Source organism: Marmota flaviventris, chromosome 9 (genome assembly GCF_047511675.1).
Source record: "Marmota flaviventris isolate mMarFla1 chromosome 9, mMarFla1.hap1, whole genome shotgun sequence".
In the NCBI taxonomy this organism is placed as follows: domain Eukaryota; kingdom Metazoa; phylum Chordata; class Mammalia; order Rodentia; family Sciuridae; genus Marmota; species Marmota flaviventris.
This window is the reverse complement of record NC_092506.1, coordinates 62,369,123-62,392,234: the sequence shown is the minus strand read 5'-3', so window position 1 is coordinate 62,392,234 and position 23,112 is coordinate 62,369,123. Positions and strand designations below refer to the sequence as shown.

At 42.9% G+C, this 23,112-nt stretch overlaps 1 protein-coding gene across 5 annotated transcripts in view; it reads left to right on the top strand.

The window, feature by feature from the left end:
* The window catches only part of C2cd3 (C2 domain containing 3 centriole elongation regulator), a 137,787-nt gene that overhangs the window by 110,743 nt on the left and 3,932 nt on the right, over positions 1-23,112 (top strand). For 4 of the 5 annotated variants that reach the window (XM_071616479.1, XM_071616480.1, XM_027942494.2 and 1 more), the window contains 3 exons: positions 2,432-2,652; positions 5,463-6,366; positions 10,980-11,091. In XM_071616479.1, the coding sequence (XP_071472580.1) occupies positions 2,432-2,652; positions 5,463-6,366; positions 10,980-11,091 (1,237 nt within the window). Of the gene's footprint in view, positions 1-2,431; positions 2,653-5,131; positions 5,235-5,462; positions 6,367-10,979; positions 11,092-23,112 lie in introns of those variants that run through there. The other variant, XR_011708572.1, reaches the window with a different exon arrangement.

The following is a 23,112-nucleotide window of genomic DNA, read 5'->3' as shown; positions in this document are numbered from 1 at the left end:
ACAAGGCACAAGAAAGCATTGTGATGCACAAAGTGAATGTCAGTGGCACCAGGCAATACCACCATCAGTTACCCCTGAGCTGGGAGATTTAGTAGAGGGCTCTTGTGCATGTTAGTATTGGATTGAACCTTTGGAGCCTCATAGGTATTCCTCATGGATGAATCTCTCAGTTTAGAGCCTCCCGCTCCTTTAGAAAAGTAAATGATCTGCATATAAATATAGGAACTTTAGCTTGTTCACCAAAACTTAATAATAACTAGTCTCACATCTGCACAGCCTCACATCCTTTTTAAAGTTTATAAAGCCTCATCCTGCCCATTGTCCTTTTTTTAAATATTTATTTATTTTTTAGTTGTAGTTGGGCACAATATCTTTATTTTATTTATTTATTTTTATGTGTGCTAAAGATCGAACTCAGGGCCTCACATGTGCTAAGCGAGCGCTCTACCACTGAGCCACAACCCCAGCCCCTTTTTTTTTTAAATATTTTTTTAGTTGTAGTTGGACACAGTACCTTTATTTTATTTATTGTTATGTTGTGCTGAGGATGGAACCCAGCGCCTCAAACGTGCTAGGGGAGTACTCTACCGCTGAGCCACAACCCCAGCCCCCTGCCTACTGTCTTTATCTTCACAATCACTGGTTTCTTCCAGACCAGCTTCTGTTCTGGTAACACTTCCCTATCTCTTTCTTAGTTTAATTAGCATCTGAACCAGAGAATCACTGTGAGAATTGAAAAGGCCATCATAGATCAGCAAGATTGGCCTCAAGGTTATCTAGAGAGAAATGTTTGTAAAGTGGAGGAATTTGGTTTCAGAATTCAATAGACTTGACCTCCAATGCTGGCTCTTCGTTTCCTGGTGGAAGAGTTGAACATTATTGCCTGATAATTTTAATGTGGGGTGATAAGAACTGTAGGTTTCCTGGCCGAGTAGACAGAGGAAGAGCAACATTCTGAGTTAGAGATAGAAAAAATTAAAGTCACATTTGAACTGATCTTTGAAGGAAAAGGTTCTGTGTACCGAAAGAATATTATTATCAAGGCCAGATGCATGAAACAACAAGTCAGGTTTGGGAAGATACCAGCAGTGCAATTAGAAAAGTGTAAGGAGTAGGGCAAGTTCTATGGATGTCAGATCATGAAGGGCCTTGAATATTAACCTAAGTGTTTGACTTTTAGTTATTCTCAATGGAAAGTGCTAGAGAGGGAAGGAGGAGAGTATAAAATTTGAGGGAAAAAAATATTTAAAGTGTTTTATATTTGGAAAAAACTAACTTTTCCTTTAGTTGCGCAATGCAAACTCAGAAAAGAAACATCGGCAACTTCTTTTTTGCTTAATGAGATATGTTTAAAAGGATGGAGAATTTGGGCTATAGACTATGGGAAACTGCCTGAACTCATATTACAAAGAAGTAATGTGTTCAGATTCTCATCTCAGATTAGCAAGATGCTGGTGATCAAGGCTATTTAAGTTTAACTATTAATGGTTTGGTTGTACTTTATTGGGTTATTATCCTATTTGGAACCCACTGAAAAAAGAAACTAATTCACCCTAGTGCATTTTCTCTCAACCTCAACACTGTTGATATTTGGGCCAGATGTGTTGTTGTGGCGGCCAGTCCTGTACATTGTAAGATGTTTAGCATTCTTGGCCTATATCTACTACATACCAGTGGTGCCCCTCCCTCAGTTGTGACAAACAAAAATATCTCCAGATGTTGCCAAATGTCCCATGGGGGGCAAAATCACCAGGTTAAAAACCACTGCCGTATATAGTGTTTCCCCAAAATCATTGTATCAGACTCACTTGAAGGCTTATTAAAATAACAAGTGATACAGTTTAAGAGTATGTAGCCATCCAAATTGTCCTGAACCCATTTAGAAAGTCAAGCAAAGCTGGTTAGAAAAGGTCACTTGTTTAAAGGATCAGGAATGGTTATGAGGTAGCAAAGAACATTGTTGGCCTGGAGTAGGGCTTTTATTCTGTCTGACTAGCGGAAGTGAGTACTGGCATGATGGTTAAGAGTAGTTCTTTTTAAAAGGTTGCATTTTGGGGACTGGGGTTATAGCTCAGCTTGCCTCGCACTTGTGAGGTACTGGGTTTGATCCTCCGCACCACATAAAATAAATAAATAAAAGATATTGTGTCCATCTTTTAAAAATATATATCTTTTTAAAAAAAGGTTGCATTTTTCCAGATATCAAAAAACCATATTAACCAGACAGAAAGGGGCAGATTTGTACTTGGCAGCAGAATCATAGTCAGAGGAGTAAAGGATGAATGGTGAGTTAGAGAAGGGAGAGGGATCTATATATTAATGGACCAAGTGGGAGGTATTAAGGTCCTACATCAATGGTACATAAAAGAATCTCATAATCTCCAAGAGTGACCCTTTGTCATATTCTCCTTTTTTTTTCCCCCCCTTCCAGGAAGAATCTGAGTGAGCTAGATCAGATCCAGAAGTACTTCAGCCAGAAGCTCACCAAACCTTTTCTGCCTCTGAGCCCTCACACTCATACTGCCATCTTGCAGAGCCAGGAGAACCGTGGGGACCATATTGGGCCAGAAGCCAGCACCCTAGACCCTGAGAGCCAGTGTATCCTGGAAAAATCCAACAACCTGGTGGTACAAGTCAGCTCCTTAATCTCAGGTATGGCTCAGAGCCTTTCTTATTGAGTTATGGTCACTAGATGCCAATTCAAAAAGCATCTCAGTGTCTGCCCCCTAACAAGTCCCTATGACAAAAGGTTTTATAACTTTTTCTTTTTTTTTTTTTTTTAAACCATCTTCCTTTTAAAAGAAGGGACATTGTAGTGTGGTATAATATGGCACAGGAACATGGAGCAATGGAAAGAGCATTGAACTGAGAGGCAGGAGACCCAGATCCTTGCGGATTTCTGGAATATACTTGGCTGTTTGACCCTGAGCTTATCCTTTCCTTTTCCCTTCCTTCCCCCCACCCCAGGGGTGCTTTATGCTGAGCTACATCACCAGCCCTTTTTTTTTTTGAGGCAGAGTCTCACTATGTTACTTACTAAATTGCTAAGTTTGGCCTCAAACTTGCTATACTCCTACTTTAGCCTCCTGTATCACTAAGATTATAGGTGTGCATCACCATACCTAGCTCCTTTCCCTTCTTGCTTCAATTTCCCCAAGGGAAAAAAAAAGAGTTCTTAAATTTGTGCCACTCTCTTTTTCAGAAAAGATCAACTACAAGTATGTTTAAAATTCTAATTCTCAGAAGTCTGCATTTTTAACAAGACAAAGTAATTCTAGATTTTGGGAATCCATATTCTATCCTTTAAAAAGCCCCTTAGAGCTCTGTTCTCACATTGGCTGCATATTGGAATTACTGAGTGTGTTTTTAAAAATCCTCCTGTGTACCATCAGACAAGAGTCTCTTAAGGGTAGAAACCAGGTATTAGCATTGTTTATAACTCCCTAGGTAATTCTGGTGTGCAGCGAAGAATGAGACTGCCCTAAAACAAGAATTTTCCAAACTTGCCTGAGCATAAGAATTAGCTGGAGCTGGCCATTATGGCACACACCTATAATCCCAGTGAGTAGGGAGATTGAGGCAGGAGGATTACAAATATAAGGTCAGCCTCAGCAATTTAGTGAGACCTTCAATAATTTTGCCAGACACTGTCTTCAAAATAAAAAATAAAAATGACTGGGTGGGTAGTTCAGTAGTAGATAGTCCCTAGGCTTAATCCCTAGTACCTCCCCCCAAAATATCATCTGAAACACTTATTTTAAAATACAAATTTCTGGGTCCCAATCTGTTCTACTAAATCAGGATCCAGGGTTAAGACCTAGAAATCTTGCCAGGTACAGTGGTGCACACCTATAATTATAGCAACTCAGGAGGCTGAGACAGGAGGATTGAAAGTTTAAGACCAGCCTCAGCAATTTACAAGACCCTGTCTCAAAATAAAAAATAAAAAGGGTTGGATATCTCAGTGGTAAAGCACCCCTGGGTTAAATCCTTAGTACCTGCCCTCACCTCCCTTAAACAACAACAACAACAAAAAAAAAAAAAACTGGAAATCTTTATCAGGCAAACTTTGGGGAACATTGAGAGATCTTCTAGGTCAGCATCTTTAGCCCTCACTTGGTGTCATTTTGCTCAAGTAAAATATGTAGATTCCAGGCTGGAGAGGTAGCTCAATGGTAAAGCACTTGCCTAGCATGAGTGAAGCCATGGGTTCAATCCCCAATGTTACATGCAAACACATACACAAACACATACACACACACAGACACAGACAGTGCAAATTCCACACAGAGATGAATAAATTCAGTTTTCTCTTCTAAAGGTAGTGAGGGTAAGCATATACCATGATTGATATCAGGTACAAACTTTCTTCCTCTCTACTTCTCCCAAGATGCCTAATATCACTAATCAAGACCCCAGGTATATGCTCCATGCTTGACTTCCACTTGCTTGGATATATTCACTCAACTCCTTATTGATCATCAACTACTCCAGATTCAATTCTATAACTAGTTCAAGTAGGATATGATGGTAGACAAGACAGTTATTGTCTCTGCCTTCATCAAGCTCATATTCTGTAGTCAGCCAGAGAAATTTCCCCCCAAGAAAGAAAGCAGAAGAGCAAAACAAAAGGAAGGCTTGTTTGGGATAGAGAATGGAAGCAATTAGAAGAATCCTTTTAAAGGGTATGTTAAAAGAGGAGACACGAGAATTGTAGGATTGAAACTAGAGGGTCTTGAAGGTAAACTTCTCTCTCTCTCTCTCTCTCTCTCTCTCTCTCTCTCTCTCTCTCTCTCTCTCTCTCTCCAGGGGATTGAATCCCAGGGCCACCTTGTATATTTTTTACTGTAATGTGTGAAATGGGTGGTGTTAATCACCATTTAAGATAAATAGCTTCAGAGAGGACAATTTACTCATGATTGCAAAGTTAACAAGGGACAGTAAATATTTGAAACCAAGACTGACCAGTTCCAAAGCCTGTGCTCTTTCCAATACCCTGCCACCTTGGTTTTCTCTTATCTTGTGGTTGGTATATATTTTCTTGACTTTATTTTCCACATGAAATAGATAGTTTTAGTAACTGTTGTCAAATAGGTAAATAAGTAGATTCTCATTTTGATTTTTAATATAGGTAATTACTGAAGTAAATGGAAGCATGAACATGCCTGCCAGGACTCCCAGTTCCTGAAAATTCCTGAGCATGAGCAGATAATCCTGAAAACATTTCCACAGATGTATCCACAACTATAAATAGATTAGATTTTGGTCCTCTGATATTAGAATAAAGTACTAGAAATTGTACTGCCTTGAATATAGTTTTACTGACTCTTGGGTGGTTTAACTACTTTAAGGTTTGTTTGAAGTTGATTGAAAGGCTACCTCTGAAGCTAAAGGCCAATGTGGGAACCTTGAATTGTCTATGGCCCTGCCTTGTAATAAGAGTGATATCTGTTGCTGTTCAGATCTGCAGACTATCACCAGGAATTCTCAAGCAGCTTTGACTTCTCACCGAGCCAGGAGTAGAAGCAGAGAGGTCACCACAGTCCCAGATGCTCAACACATAGAAGCCACACAAGAACAAAGCACAACTCCAAACAAGACATTGGCAAGAGCTGCGGCTGAAGGCACAAATTCCCCATCTCCTCCTGCTCTTGAAGTGACCTCAAATGGAGGAGGAATGTTCCATGAGTCCCTGGGAAATATGGTACCCATTAGAAGTGAGGATACTGAGGCGGACCCACTCTACAGTGATGAGGACTACGAAGAAGACATTATTGAGCCCAGGACCCTAAATGAGATAACCACTGTGACAGACAAAACTAGCCCTTGGTCCAGTTTTATGTCAGACACAAGTGAGGTCATCAGCCCTCAGCCTCATGAGGTACAGAAGGAAGGCCCCTCCTGTCCTTCTCCAGAGCCTTCCCCTAGAGCAGAGGAGATTAAGGTCAGAAGTAGCTTTCTGTCTAGCCCAGAAAAAGCCATCAACTCTCTGCCAAGGCAGGGTTCTTCTACTCAAGGTGTTGCTTATGAAGATAGGGACTCTAAGACAGGGGTTGAACAGTCTAACTTAACCAGCCCTCACCTTTTCCCACATCTGAAGTGCTCAGGAATCCAACAGAGCAATACTTTTGTTGGATGCAGCTCATCACAGGCAAATCAGGACAAGGAGCCTGAGCCAGAGGCCCAGGCTGAGGATGGAGCTGCCTCCAGTGAGCTCAGTGACTCTACTGATAGCTTTGAGAAGTTGTCTGTACACATAGCCTCCCAGAGCAAAAGGGAAGATAAGGAGCCACGCATTCACTGTGCTGACATCAGGCAGAAGCAGGTGACAACTGGATCAGAGGTGTCCACAAAGAAGAGCCTTCTGTATCCTTTGGCATTTCCCACAAGTGGCCCCTTAAGCCATCTCCTAGCATTTTGGATGCTAGCATTAGGCTAGCCAAGAGTGAGTATGAGCAATGGCCTCTCGTAGGATGCACTGGAGGGGCATGGGAAGACCCTTCAGAAGACTGGGATGACAGGTGCTACAAATCTACCATGACACCAGCCCTCCGAAGCATAATTCTTTGAACTGAGTTTAAGTGTTGGTAGCAGCCATAAGCCTGCCTACCTTATTTATCTAATTCATATGTTGGGTATTTTGCCACTCGAAGGCAATGCTCAGGATCTTATTTGAAACAGAACTAGAGGGAGGGACTATGGGTATAGATAAGGATATAGCATTTGCCTAGCATTCATGAGGCCCTGGTTCAATCCCCAGCACAGGGGGAAGGAAAATACAGAAGTAGAAGACGTAGAAAAAAAAAGGGAAAGAGAGCCTACCATTGTTTGTTTGAGCATATACTATGTGCCAGTCACTTTATAGACATTTCAGGCCTCACAGTTCTTTTGGGTAGGTGTCATCTGTCTTACATGTAAGGAAGCAGGCTCAGAGTTCTAGTGACTTTCCTAAGAGGTAATTTAAAAAAAAAAAAGCAAATAATAGAGCTAAAGTGAAGTGGGCACCATTGAGTTGGACTTGTGTAAGCCCCCAGAATAGATAGCACCTTTGATGGGAACACCTGACATTCCCCCTCCCTCCTTTGAAACAGACCAGCAGGATATAGGGAAAGGAAACTCACTCACTCAGCACCGTCTGCAGCCTTCACATCTGCACCTAACCAGCTGTTCAGATCAGGTCACCTTTGTGTCCTACAACAAATAAGGGATATCACAGGCTAGTTAGATGAAGCAGGACACTTCATTAACTAACGTCTTTGCTAGAAGTCAAGAGGACTGATTTAGTCCTCCTAAACCTAGCATTTTATTACCTGTGTGACTTCAGGTCTAACCTTTCTGAGCCTATTTCTTCTCATGTAAGAGGGAGGCAGTAATCTGTTACCCACCAAACTTTGAGTTCCCCAAATCAGTGACTTTTTCTTTTTCTCTGTTCCCATTACCTTGCATTGCACAGGGGAGGAGAATCAGTAAATACTAATTAAACTGTACTAACATAGTTTCACAAGATTATTGAGGAAATCAAATGGGTAGAGATATTCGTACATATCACACAGATGTAACTTAATACAGTTAGAGAAAAATCTAAGGGTGGGAGAGTAGTCTCAAAGATTTAACATGGGAGGTGGCTGGGACCCGAGGACTCAGGGCAGACTACCTCCTGCTAAGTTTTTTTCCCAGCTTCACTCATCCTGGCTTCTGATACTTCTGCCCTCACAGTTTAGTTGTGTTCCTGATATGGTTATTGGAGGAGTTGCTATGTTTGTCCAGGTCCTCAGGCTGCTTGAATTCAGGCCTTCCTAACTCTCTTTTGCTCTGTTTATTTTTTTCCCAGCACTGGGGATTGGACCCAGGGGTACTGAATCACTGAGCCACATCCCAAGTCCTTTTTTTGTTGTTGTTGTGTTTTGTTTTGATTTTGTTTTTGTTTGGTTTTGTTTGAGACAAGGTCTTGCTAAGCTGTCCAGACTGACCTTGAACTTTTGATCCTTCTGCCTCAGCCTCTTGAGTCACTGAGATATTAAGGTGTGTTTCGCAATACCTGACTCCATTCATTCTTTAGCAAAATAAGTATTGCCAGGCCTGGTGCTAGGTAGTGAGGACAAATTTGAATCAGACCTTACCTCAAGTTCCCATTATCTAGTAGGAGTCAGTTGGGTAAACAGAGTTTATTCATCCAAGTGTTATAGTGAGATGTGGAAGTAAGAGGAGGGAACTGCCACAACTCTGCTTGGAGGTATCCTAGTAGAAGAGAAATGAGAGCTGGCTAGTAAAGATGAATAGGCATTATTAGGCAGAGCCAAGGGAAAGTTCAAGCCAGGGCATTTTGTGTGTGCAGAGGCCTAGCCTGGTGAAAGCCTGACCAGTGGCAGCAGTTTACTGTGTCTGAAACCCAGAGGTAAGTGAGAGGTGAGGCAGAGCCTGGATCTTAGACCAGGCTGAGGTGCTTGAACTCTATCCTGGAAGCAAAAAAAAACAGTTTCCTCATCTGTAAAATGGAGACAAATAATAGTACTTACAGGGTTTTGCAAAAATTAATTTGCCTGGTACATAGTATCTGGTAAATGTTAATTGTTAAGCAAGAGTCTGATATGGTCAGATTTATATATTGGAAAAGTCACTCAATGCCTTATAGATCAGGGAGAACAGCCAAGAAATCTGGGATAACAAGGCATGGAAAGAATCTGACCTAAAGCATAGAGTGCTGTATGAAGAAGAGAACGGGGATAGATTTAAGAGGAACAGAGAGAGGGCAGGGAATGAGGAGGAAAACATGAAGTATGACTCAGAGATTTCTGTCATAAGAAGCAAGGTGTATGTTGTCATTTACTGGATAGAGAACACCACATAAAGAGACCTACTTAGAGAAAGACATAGATTTCCATTTTGGACATGTGCATGTGAGATATTCAGGAAGAGATGCAGCCCTGGAGTTCAGACAGGATCAGGGGGGGCCTCTCCAGAAACTGATGAGGGTAACAGCATGAAAAAGGAGGGCCATGCACAGAGACAGAGTCCCCATGGGTCACCAGTGTATAAAGACAAAGGTACAGCCAAACAGGAGCTGAGCAGAGCTGGGAGCCAGGGCAGGTAAGGTAAAAGCTTCAGGTTGCAGCCCTCAGTCCGAAGAGGGGCCTGGCACACATTCACTGGCTTGAGCAAGGGGACCTTGCAGTGGTGGAAACAGACCAGGCTTCCGTGGGTAAGGGAACTAGTGGGGAAGACAGCCAGAACAGGCATCTTTTCCCCATAAGCTGGGGAGACAAGAATGTTGAGTCCTTGCTGTAAGCACTTGACCTGTGTAAACTCACTTAATCCTCCACAGACTGAGGGCACTATTGTCATATCTATCTTTAAAATGAAGAAATTGAGGCACAAAAAGTGAAATCACCTGAAGTTGTCCACCATAAGTGACAAAGCTGAGTAGTAACTAGAAGGGAACCCGAGATTGGGGGCAAGAGGACAGGGTTGGTTCCTAAGTGGAAAACTTGCATATTTTTATAAACTGAGGAGAAAGAACTTAAAAGTTGGAGGATTTACCTGTTGGTGCAGGACCCTAAGCAGGCAATGGGTAATAGGATGAGGAGTGCTTCTGTGTTCAGACCCAGCCCTGATCCTCCCACAACACTGCTCCTTCCTCACAGCGTGGGCTGTCTAGCTACTGGAGCCCCTGCAGTCAGCAGCAACGAATAGGCTCTGCCTCATCTGCGCTTCCAGAGAAGGCTTGGGTCAAAGTGTTCTTTCCCTTCAGGACCTCCAGTCCACCCCACCTCTCTACAGAAAAATTGAGAACTTGAACCAAAGCTGGACTTGGATACATTTCATTCATTCAGCTAGGCACTGCACTATATGACAGGAATATGGCTATGAAAAAGATAGATCCATCTCTAACCTCTTGGATTTCAGAGTCTAACATGGAAGATCAACAATAAAATAGAAAGTCTGGTAAAAAAAATTGGAATCAGAACCATACTTAGCTTATTAGACAGAAACAAGAAATTGGAACATTACCGTCTCCTCAACTATCCTATAAGTTGAACCAAACTGAATCAGTGCTTTGATTCAGCGGATATTTGAAGAACAAATATTTGTGTCTCAACACAGCACCTTAAGAGGGTACAGACAGAAGTACAGGCTATGGAACCTTCCTACTAGGGTTCACTTCCAAATTGGATGGACCATTGTGGACAGCCTTGTTTCTGAATGTGAGTAGAGAATATCGAGGCAAATAGGCCCTCTTTCAACACCAAGTACCTCCGTCCTGCCCAAGTCCATGGCCCTGGAACCACCTTCCACCCCTTCCCCTATCCAACAGGTCAGCTTTCTTTTTTCCCATATTTTTTTATGGCGAGATTTGATTTTACATATTTGTGCATGCACATAACTAATTTGGCCACTATCATTCCCCAGTATTTCCTCTTTCCCTCCCCTGGCCCCTTTCCTCTACTGAGCTCCCTTCATGAGATTGTCCCACACACACATCCACACACATACTTCTTTTCCTTTTTCCTCTCTAGTTACCACATATGAGAGAAAACTGATAAAAGGTCAACTTTAAACCAGTGGGCCAGCAGCAATTGTCATTCTTCACTTGCCACGTACCAGCTTCATGTGGCACTAAGAAGATACTAAGTTTCCTAAAGGAAATAACTCGCTCCTTGAGAAACATGAGGAATAGTGAGGGAAACAAATTGAGAGTTATCTCATATGTAAGTAATTGAACATTCTTATGTTGCTAACTGTGTTTTGGCTGTTGCGAAGGGCTAAGATTAAGAGAGGGCTTCTTAGAGGAGGCTGCATTTGAACTGATCCATAAAGAAATGTAGACCATGATTTGTTAGGAGTGGGTAGAGTCTTCCGTGAGGGGGAACAACTTGAGCCAAGGATTCAGGGCAGGAGTAAGTTGGGGAATTGGTATGGTTGAGGTCAGTGGAGATGCTGGTGTGGTAAGGTTTATTTTTGTTCCTTAACTACCATTACAGCCCAGAGCCTGTTGTGGTGCCCAACTTCTTTTTGCCTCCCCAGCAGTTGGAGGCCTCCCTGCGGTTGCTCTCACACTCTGCAGCTTTGCCACCACCAGTCACAACAAACAAGGTAAGAGAACAGCCACTTATCTCCCTCTCTGGTAGAGTCATCCTCTCTTCCCTAAAAATGTGCACAGCGTGTGGAGCTGCCTGGAGTCATCTTCCTGGAAAGGCTGCAACATGGTCACTCCTCATGCTTGCATTGAGCCTGTTCTGAGGGCCCAGTAGTGGGCTAGGAACTCAGGAAACATGACGAAGAGCAGATGTATAAGAGCAGGGCATTGTCAGGAAGAGAAAAAATCAGCACAGAAGCATAAAAGCAAGAGTCAGCTAAGAAATGCATACTGATTTCTATGGGAGCTCCAGCTAAGAAAAGGCAGATAGTAGGAGGACACAGTAAACAAAAAATGCATCCTCAGGGGACCAGAGTGAGGTCCCCTGAGGAAAGGAGAAAAGAAATATCAATGAAATACCCATTTGCTGTTTAAAAAACACCCCAAAAACTATCATCAGGTAACTGAGGTAGGTGATTAGAACTCTAGTACAAATCCCAGCTCTCTGCTTTTCTGCCTTGGCAAAGCACCTGACTTTTGTGGCAAAAAAAAATAATAATAACTTCTTTTCTAATCATTCAACAGGTATTTATTGAGTACCCTCAGGCATTATCCTAGGTGGTGAGTTTATAACAGTAAATATATGATAAACTCTCTGTCTTCATGGAGTACACATCATAAAAATAAAATATTTATAGAATGTTATGCATACTAGATGCCACTTTAAGAATATCTAAGGAGGCTCTGGGTAAGGTGAAGGATGACCATCACGGTGGTACACTCAATCCATGTACCAGGCACTGTTCCAAGCACCTCATATTGTTTTTAATTCAGCAGCCTGATAAGCATACTGTTATTGACCCTATAACTAAAGCAAAGGGAGGTTAGTAACTTTTCTGGTCACCCAGATAGTAAGTAGTGGAGCCAAAATTGAAACACAAGCAATCTAGTTTCATAATCTGTGTTCCTGACTACTACACAGAACTTGGAGAAGACATTCCAGGCAGAGAAAACAGTAAATGCAAAAGCCCTAAGGCTGAAAAGAGCTTGACATGATCAAAGCTAGAGACGCTGAAATAATGACATCAAAGGGACCAGATGTGTAAGCCCAGGAAAGGAGTTGAGGCCTTATTCTAAACACAGAGTGTTAAGTACAGGAGAATATCTGACTTAAACTGAATGCAGAATCCATTTTCTTTCCCATCTGACCGCATCCTACTTTTAAAGTAGGATGGTAGTGACAGTAGAAAAAGGAGCCATGAAGTAGTATTGTGTGCCAGGCACGTGTGTGTGTGTGTGTGTGTGTGTGTACATATAAAATTTCAGAGATTAATACAAGCTAGTATTAAAAATAAATTAGCTTGGTGGGCTGGGGTTGTGGCTCAGTGGTAGAGTGCTTGCCTAGCATGTGTGGGGCACTGGGTTTGAGTCTCAACACCACATATAAATAAATAAAGGTCCATCAATAACTAATTAAAAAAAAAGAAATCCTGATTAAAAAATAATAATAAATAATTAATAAATTAGCTTGGGGCTGGGGTTGTGGCTCAGTAGCAGAGTACTCTCCTAGCATGTGTGAAGCGCTGGGTTTGATCCTCAGCACCACATAAAAATAAATAAATAAAATAAAGGTATTGTGTCCAACCAATTAAAAAAATATTTTTTTAAAAAAAATCTCATTTAAAAAAAAATAAATAAAAAACAAAAGCTTGGCCAGGCGCAGTGGTGCATGCTTGTAATCCCAGCATCACAGAAGGCTGAGGCAGGAGGATCACAAGGCCCTAAGCAACTCAATGAGACCCTATCTCTAAATAAAAATTTGTTTTAAAAGGCTGTGGATGTGGCTGAGTGGTTAAGTGTCCCTAGGTTCAATCCCTGGTCCCAAATACATACATACATACATACATACATACATAAGCAGGCTTATTCATTGTGATAGTGACCTCTAGTTTACAGATTTTGTAGAAGTGGGCATTATTCTAAGCACTCTGCATGTTCAAACTCATTTAAGTCTCATAACAACCCAATGAGATATGACTATTCCTTATTTAGAAGATAAGGAAACTGAGACTCAGAGCTTCCTATAACCTGCCAGGCATTATTATTTCTACTTTATGTTTTATAAAGAAATTAAGATGAACAAACACTAAGTCACTTGCCAGACTCTGCTCTTTTACACCACTTGAAAATCATGATACTTGATGTATTTTTTTTTAGCCAAAAATGCCTTCTTTTAAATAAATCTCAAAATAAATAGTTAACATTTAGATATGTTATATGTTTTCCCAGAAGCCACAACAGATAAAAGATGGGATCAGTTCAGAAGTGTCCTGAGCCATTATGATTCAGAAGAGAAGCCATTTACTATCTGATCCTTTTACTAGTTTCCTTCCCCCTCTGTCCTCCAACCTTCCCAACACCATTGTTTGTTTGGCACATAGATCACTCTAGTTCCCACATACATTTCAGTTTTTGTCAGTATTGTAAATCCTTTCCTAGGGGAACAGAGATGCCAGTCCCTGCCCAGGAAGCTCTGCACTTTTGTGGTCTTTATTCCTACCTTGGTTTATGGTCACCAGCTCATCTTCTTCCTTTCTAAGTCTCTAAAACAACATCAAAGTAATCATGAGTAGCTAATAGGATGATGACAGGAATTAAGTAGACACATTTAATTCCCTGTCTCTCTTACCCTTCTAGCCAAGTGGGTGAAGTGGCAATAAGGCATGTGCCACAGGAATGGAGGTCTGTGTTCCAGTAGAGCAATCATCTCTCACCTGCCAAGCAGAACTGCTATACCTGCCTTTGTGTTTGTGCCTTTATGATGTGCCTACTCCCAGGGGACGTATGATCTTAGTCTTTGGGAAAAAGGATAACTGGGGATTGAACCCAAGGGCACTCTACTACCAAGCTATATCCCCAGCACTTTATTTTTTTTATTTTGAGACAAGGTCTCACAGCCTCCAAAGTCACTGGGATTACAGACATGTGCCACCACACCTATGATAGTCTTTTTAACATAAGACATAAGATGTGAGAGAGAGATGAAATGTTTCCTTTCAAATAAATGGCAAGTCAAGTTTTGAGAAGATAAGCCTCATGTACTATGTACTCCTTCCCCCCCCCACCCCCCGTGGTGCTGGGGATTGAACCCAGGGCCATGCATTTCTTAATCCATTTTTTTTCCTTGCCCAGAGTAAAACTCCACTGCTTGCTGCTCTCAGAGCCACTTCTCTCCCTGAGACCTTATTGTAGGTCCTGATTAGAATAACCAGTATCACCACAGTTTTCCCAGAGCTGTCCCAATTTCAAACTGAAAGACCCCCCACCCAGGAAATCCCAGGAGGCTGATCATGCTTGCTGGTGATGAGTGTCTCTCACTACATGCATTTGTTATAATAGATTTTCTGAGAATCATATGCTCTTGGCTGGCTGACAGGTGTTGCCAAATAATCTAGGAGTCAAACTGAGTGTATGCTGTAGACACTAGTTTGAAAGTTGTCAGAATCGAAATGGGAATTTCTGGGTCAAACCCTAATAATAGTAACAATAGTAAAGCTGGGAGGTGTAAAGGAGGGGATCTTTGATAAACACTGTCATAAAAGATTATATTGGAACCACTACCTTGCATAAAGCCTCTGCAAGGACATCTGTCCAACAACTGTTTATTCAACTATGGTGCCAGTCACCCTTGTTATTGATCCTTAAACACCCTTGGTATTAATCCTTGTGGCCAAGGATTGTTTTTTTCAAAATAACATATGTCGTCCTCATCTTGCCTTTTAGTTTCCCTCTCCCTCATCCCCTGGGTTCTGTGGCACACCTGCTCTGCACTGCAGTGCTCTTGCATATTCCCAGATAAATATCATAGTTCTTTGGTGCTCTCTCTGTTGTTTAATTTGATGCTAGCAAGTAGAGACCAGAAAGTAAGAGAAAAAAAAAAATTTTTTAAGAGAAAGAGAGAGAAGAGAAAGAGAGAATTTTTTTTAATATTTATTTTTCAGTTTTCGGTGGACACAACATCTTTATTTATTTTTATGTGGTGCTGAGGATCAAACCCAGCGCCCCGCGCATGCCAGGCGAGCGCATTACCGCTTGAGCCACATCCACAGCCCAAGAGAAAATATTTTTAAGAATTAAATTTTTTAAGTACCAAAAATAGTGACTGTGGGATAAGTCAGAGCTTTGATTGACTTCCTTATCCTTATGATTTATTTTAGATTTAATTCTGAATTATTATATTTGTGCAGGGACACTGTAATCTTCTGAGTTTGGAGTCTCTGAAAGTCTTAAAAATGGCCTTACTTGGAAGAATTTAAGACAAAAAATAGTCTTTTATATTTACTCACATATTTGCTGTTTCTAGTATTCTTCATTCAATCTTTGCATCCTGATTTATATCTGGGACCCTTTCCCTTTAGCCTGAAAAGCTTCTGTTAGAATTTCACATGGTTACCTACTGGTAATTGATTCTCTCAGCTTCCATTGTCTGGAATATCTTTATTTGCCTTCATTTTTTAAAGATATTTTCCCCCATTGAATATAGATTTCAATTTGGATTCTGTTGTGTCTTTTAACATTTTAGAACTGTCATTCATTCCACTTCTGTCGTTTATTATCAATTGCTCTGGTTTTTCCCCAAAAGATCTGGGGAAGACCTAATCCTACACTCCACCTTCAAATGACGCACCTGAGCCCAGGAACCTCCCAGACAGTCTCCACTGCAAGAATTTGTGAAACAGTTTTCTCCCTCGTCTTTCCCACCACAGTGTAGGGATCTGTAAGGGATCTGTGTGACATCAGCCAGGTTTTCCAAAATTTTGGAGTCTGCTGCTTCATCTGTCAGTTGGGGGGATCATGCCTTGCCAGGTGGTGCTGTAGAATAGAAAGTGGTGCTCAGGTAGGGTACTGAGGCCAGCCTTAACCCTCCCATCTCCTCACTGCCTCATCCCCCTGCTGTCTCCTCTTCAGGAAGGAAAGGGAGAGATGGATGGCTGGTTAGACCTGCTGCACAGCCCTCCAGCTGCCCAGGCTCACTCTCATGAGTCACTTGATTTTGCTGCTTTTACTTTCTTATCCCTTTTGCAGTGAAGTGATTCTTTACCAAGACACTTCTTGGTTTTATTTAAAGTTATTTCTGATTCTGTTGGCTTAGCTGCTTATAGGCAAACTAGTCTTATCAGCTCACTAAAGGGAAGAGCAAGGAGAAGACGAGAACAGTGCTAATGTACTTTACATGTTGTGTTCCTCAGACTATGTCTTCTGCTCTTAAAGATTTTCTTCTCTTTTGGGAACATCTCAGCCACTCTGATTACTTCAGTTATTATTTAAAGTTCAAATCCTTATCTTTGGTCTGGGCTTCTTTCCCATGCTGCAGACACAAATAGATCCAACTGCATCCTAAATGTCTTGTGTCTGTTGTTATTGTTGTTGTTGTTTGGGTTTTTTTTAATATTTATTTAGTTTTTAGGTGGACACAGTATCTTTATTTCACATTTATGTGGTGCTGAGAATCAAACCCAGTGCCTCACGCACGCTAGGCAAGCGCGCTACCACTTGAGCTACATCCCCAGCCCCTGTTTGGGGGTTTTTTTGGCACTAGGGATTGAACCGTGGAGCACGCTTAACCACATAGTTACCTACTGGTAATTGATTCTCACATCCACAGCACCCCCCATTTTTAAAAAATATTTTATTTAGAGACAGGATCTTGCTAAGTTGCTTGGGGCCTCCCTAAGTTGCTAAGGCTGGCTTTGAACTCACGATCCTCCTGCCTCAGCCTTCCAAGCCTTCCAAGGGATTACAGGCATACACTACCACACCTGGCATGTCCTGTCTCTGATGTGGTACAAACAGTTCATCATGTCCAAAACTTGAATTTCATATCTTCCTTTGCATACTCCATTACCACCAGCTTCCTCATCACAGAAAATTCAGCCATGATCCATGCAGTTACTCCTCAGGAAGCATAGTTATCATCTTTCATTCCTCCTTTATATTTCATGACCCTCATCCAGTTCATTACCAAGGCCTGTTAATTCTGTCCCTAAGAATCAATCCACTCACTTCTCAGCATTCCCCACCCAGCCCCAACCATCTCCTCTGTGACTATTTCTAACTAGACCTACACTTTTCTATCACTAGCCAAGTGAATTCCCACTCTTCACATATTTTACCACTGGGAAAGAAAGGAGGGTGACACTTGTTAAGATTGTCAAAAAAAAAATTTTTTTTTAAACTCCATATTTCTAACCCAATTACCAAATCTCATACCTAATTTTTTTGACTTCTTAGAAGCGCATGGAGACTGTCTCCACTGTATTCTCTTTCTTTACTTGTTTTTGAGGCATCATTCCTTGGTTCTCCTTCTCCCCAGCTGGCTGCTCCTGCTTAGCCTCCTTTGATGGGCCCCCCATTTCCTCTATTTCATAATATAGGGGTATCCACAATGTTGGGTTTTAACTTAGTTTTTTTATTTATTATTCTTTTTAGTTATACATAACAGTAGAATGTATTTTGACTTATTATACATACATGAAATATAACTTCCCATTTTTGTGGCTGTGCATGATGTGGAGTTACTGGTTGTATATTCATATATGAACATAGAAAAGTTATGTCAGCTCATTTCACTGTCTTTCCTATTCCCATCCCTCTCCCTTCCCTTCATTCCCCTTTGTCTAATCCAAAGTACTTCTATTCTCCTGCTCTCATCCCAGCCCCTTGTCCCCTTAGTATGTATCTGCATCTCAGAGAGAACATTTCAGCCTTTGGTTTTGGGGGATTCGCCTATTTCATTTCACATGGCAGTCTCCAGTCCATCCATTTACTGACAAATGCCATAATTTCATTTTTCTTTATGGCTGAGTAATATTCCATTGTGTATATATAGCACATTTTCTTTATCCATTCGTCTGTTGAAGGGCACCTAGATTGGTTCCATAGCTTAGCTATTGTGAATTGAGCTGCTATAAACATTGATGTAGCCCAGTATGTCATCTTCAGACTTAATTATTTACTGGATAGGTAACCCATCCAGTCTGAAGGCTCTCATTCCCCTCTGTTTTGCTGAAGACTCCCAATGCCAGAATGCCAGACTCTAGGTTTATATGCCCACCTGCCTACTCATCACCTCCTCTTGGGGATGTTGTTATTGTTTGGATCTGAACTATCCTTCAATAATTCGTGTTAAAGGCTTGATCGCCCACCTGTGGCACTGTTGGAAGGTGGTGGAATCTTTAGAAAGTGGGTCTAGTGGAAGGTTATTGGGGCATGTCCTTGAAGGGGTCATAGGGACCCCTGCCCCTTAGTCTTTGTCTTGCTTCCTGGCTGCCACGAGATGAGCAGCTTGGTTCCACCATTATGCTGTTCCACCATAATGTACTACCTCACCACAGACCCAAAAGCAAAGCGACCATGGACCAAAAACTCTGCAACCATGATCGAAAATGAATTTTTTCTCCATTTAAGCTGTTTATCTCAGATATTTTGCCACAGCAATAGAAAGCTGACTAACATATCTAATAAATGTCTCAAGTTAAACATGTCTAAAGTTGAACTTCAGATTTTATGTCCAAGTCTGTTCCTACCTCAGTTTTACCTTTCTCAGTTAATGGACACTCTATCCTTCAGGTTTAGTTATTAAGGTCAAAACTCTTGAAATCCTTCCTTTTAGCTCTGTTTTCAAATAACCAGGAAATCTGGCAGCTCTGCCTTTATAAGATATATCCAAACCTAACCATTTCTCACCATTACCAGCATTACCACCATGGTCCAAACCATCATCATCATAATCTCTTGCTTGTGCCTCTGCCCTGCCCCAGGCAACCTATCCCCATTCAGCATCTTGTGAGCTTTGTAAGAGATTGAATAAATCATGTGACTTCTCTACACTCCAATAACTTTCCCTCAGTGAAGCCCAGAACTAAGCTTGAGGTCAGGCAGGTCAGAGAGTAGGAAGTTAGTTTAGACTTTCAACTTGGACTATACCTTACCTTACTCCTAGCTAAGTATGAGTGAAAACAGAAGAGAACTATGGCTCCTCCTCTCAGGAGCCCACAGTTCCCCAGGGAAGCCAGCTTTCTAAGCACCATCAACTCCTACCAAATCCTGACATGTTAAAGAGCTAGAGCAGCCGGGTGCAGTGGTGCACGTCTATAATCCCAGCTGCTCAGGAGGCTAAGGCAGGAGGATTGAGAGTTCAAAGCCAGCCTCAGCAAAAGTGAGGTGCTAAGCAACTCAGTGAGACCCTGTATCTAAATACAAAATAGGGCTGGGGAGGTGGCTCAGTGGTCGAGTACCCCGAGTTCAATTCCCACGACCCTCATCCAAAAAAAGAGCTAGAGCAGGTGCTATGGACTCTGCCTTCAATGAGCTCCAAGTTCTTTGAGAGGGACTGATCCCCAAGCCATTCATGAACTTTCTCAAATAGCATTTGCCCATATTAGCACTTTAACAAAGCAAAGGGGAATTAGTTTAGGGAAAGGAAGACCGAGCTAGATGGGGTGGTGTGGATAGAATTCAGCAAAGATGAAGAAAAGGCTTTACAGGCTATGGACTGGAGAGAAGAAACCTTAGATACTCAACAGAATTTTGGAGCTGAGAGATACTAACAACATGTGCTGGAGGAGGTGGGGACAGAGGGCCCTGCAGTGAAACTGGCAGGATAGGGTAGGAATCAGAAGCAACCTGTCATGTGAGCCTTGGCCTCCCGCCCTGTCTGCATGATGATTCCTTCCCACGAGGCGAGCCCTGGCTTGTTCTGTACCTTGCTGTGTAGAGCCCTGGCTCTGCCCTGGTTTCACCAGGCACAAGGGCCAAACGCTGTCATTCATGAGGAGTGAGTGTAGGAGGCAGGAGATAAGGCCAGGCCTGAGTGTACCCTGAAGGCCTTGAGTTACCCACCCGCTCCCACTCTGGCATTGTCACCTCCACTCATCTAGACCACAATGTTCAGACATCTCCAGGTGCTCTAGCCAGTGGGCGAGCTGAGAGTCAGTAAATGGGTTTCTGCCCTAGTTCTGCTGCTGGCTGTCTGAGGTCTTGGGCAATGAGCCTCTCTGGTCTGGGGGGAGGGGTGGACATCAAAGAGTTGATTTGAGGGCTGGGGTTGTGGCTCAGCTGTAGCGCAGTTGCCTGGCAAGTGTGAGGCACTGGGTTCGATTCTCAGCACCACATATAAATAAATAAAATAAAGGCCTATCAACAACTAAAACAATATTTTAAAAAAAAAAGTTGATTTGAGGCCCTCTTTCCTACTAGGTGGTCTCATATAATGATTAGGAGTGCCCAAGTTTAAAACCTAGCCTTGCCACTTATGAGCCACAAACCTGGGGAGGTTACCTAACTCCTGTACTTCTTTTTCTGAAAAGTATGCATAATAGAACCTGCCTTCTAGGATTGGCTAGGGATTAACTAAGAAAAGCAATGTATTTAGAAACTTCTTGGCACATAACACAGTAAGTACCATCTGAGTGTTAGGCTCTTATTTTTATTAACATTATTATCCAGACATCTTCCCTGTTCTTCTGTTACATTCTGGTGTGTTTGGAGGGGGAGGTGAGTAATGGTAGAAGAGAAGTAATAAGAAATAGGGATATGATCCAAAGCTCAGAGGCAGAGGTGGGTTCTGGGAATGGAGGCCCTACAAGTCAGCCCCAAAAGTATGGAGAGCAGTTTCTTGGTCTATAGCACTTGACTGTGCTCAGTGCCAACCCTGAAGTAGAAGCCCCAGATAACACACAGCCCACCCAGGGGGGTAGAGCCCTGCCCTCAGCAGTCTCTGCCCGTCTGTTTATGAGTCTTTAGACTTTGGGGCTACTTCTTTTCTCCCCAGAGCCCAAAGAATTTTACTGTCCCTTAGTTTCTCTTCCGTAAACCCAGAGACAGCTGAAAAATGCATGGTCCTGGTAGGGAAAAATAGCTCTCCACAAAGTCACTAGGTCACACTGGTAGGGATTGGGTGTGAGGGAACCTCCTGAGCCCGGGGTCCTCTCTTTAGCCTGCAGTTCAGGGAAGTGGAGGAAGCATGTAGGAGGTCCGATCTGTTGCCTCATTTCTTTGAGCCACTAAGTCCCTAGCCCTCTACAGAGCCCCAGAGAAGACCTAAAGGTCAAAGAGTTTCTGATAAAGGCCATACAAAGCATTTTAAAGAGAGATGAACAGCCTGGCCAAGTGTGTACAGAAGTCAGGGGAAGCAGCCAGAACTAGCCACAGACTGCAAGTTGGCAGATACCTGCCAGGAAGGGGCCCATGGGCTTGTGGGTAGGTGCTCAGCTCAAGTTGCCCAGAACTCCTAGGAGGCCAGAGTCTGGGAGGAGCCAGGAGCTCTTCTAGGAGTATAACTTTAACCCTTTCTCTCCAGAATCTGGGCTTTTGTACCCTCTTCCTGACAGGGCATAGGTTCAAAAGACTGAGGAGTCTTCCTCTACTCAGGCCTTTTGTGTAGCCTGAGGTCCCAGTGCAGGGGTCACCCTAAGCTGTGTGAAGTGGCCATTGCTCATGGGACTGTCAGGGAAGGCTTCTCAGAGCAAGGACAGGAGGCATGAGGTATTGATGAAGCACAGAGGAAGCATTTAGGTAGTGAGAGTCCCATTAGCTCTTAACACAGGACTGGAGAGAAAGCCCAGAGCAGACCAGCCATGCTGCAGCTGGGCCTGGTGGGTCAGATTAGGATCTATCTGCCTCTTAGGGGTGGGCCTCTAGTCAAGATGTCTTGGCCCCACCTCCCCCACTGCTCCTAGTTGTGGCTGCTAAGTTTGCTGCTGACTTTTAGCACTAAGGAAGTCACTGCCTTAGGAGAGCACTCTGGGAGCCACGGCGGGGGGGGGGGGGAGGCAGCTGGCCAATGGGGTGAAAGTTGAGTCAGGCAGGCGCCTGTATGGAGCCCTTGCCCAGTCTCTGAGGCAGCAGTCCACTGGCAGGCCCGCCTAGCCAGCCAGAACCAGGCAGTTGCTTATTTTCAGTTCTTTGGAAAGATTTGTTTACAGCTCCTGAGTCAGTGTTTGTGTCACTTAAGGGAGGTGCTCTGGGAAACAACAAACTTCAACCCTAATCCCAAGCCAGAGGCTCGCTGCAGGGGAGAAACAGGGAAGGCAGTGGAGTGGGGAGACACCCCCCCTCCCCTGCTGGCCTAGCATTGAGCATGCCTTGGGGGAATGCTGTGCCCTAGTACCCTACTCAGGACTTTTTGGGCCTAGCTCCTGCCTGAGATGAGAAAACAAGACTTTGTTTTGCTCTGGTGTCTGCAGCTGGTGTCAGCTCTAGCTCCAGTGTATCCCCTGTTTTTTGCAAACTGTTGCACCTGGTCTGATCCTTGGTTAAATCTAAATTTTACTTAAGCTCAGACCTGTCTGTCTGGGTAGGGAGACCAGACAGAGGTTCTTAGCTCCATTTAGCAATGAAGACACTGAGATCCAGAAACAGAAGGTGTCTTGGTCTTAAGCAACTTGGACTGGGTCACAGAGCAATATTCCTTCCACTCCTTCCCACTGTCTCCCCTGTGATAAAGGCCCCAGGATGTCTTGAAGCAGAGGTCAATGGGGACACCTGCACCCACCACATCCTGGGAGCATGTGGCCTATTCACAGGGATCCGCCTAGGGATGCAGTGAGGGAAACCAGAACACAGTGGCTGGGATCTGAGCATATTTCAGACCCAAGAGGAGAACTTTTAGAGCAAGGGCTACATCGCCAGGATCTGGAAAAAGAGGGAGCTGTGAGCCAGAATAAGTGTGCTTGGTAGCTCACCTCCTACATTATCTGCTCATTCTGCTCCCCACTTTCAGAGAAGGAATCCAGACCTAGAGAGAAAGTAATTTTCCTCTTGGAGAAGAATTGATAGAGCCAGTGTTAGCTTCTTGGTTTGGCAAGCCCTGGGAAACCTCACATTTGCCTTCCATCACCACACCTTATTTCTTTTTTTTTTTTTAAACATTTATTTTTTTAGGTATAGATGGACACAACACAATGCCTTTATTTGTATATGGTACTGAGGATCGAACCCAGGTCCCACCTGTGCTAGGCCAATGCTCTACCGCTGAG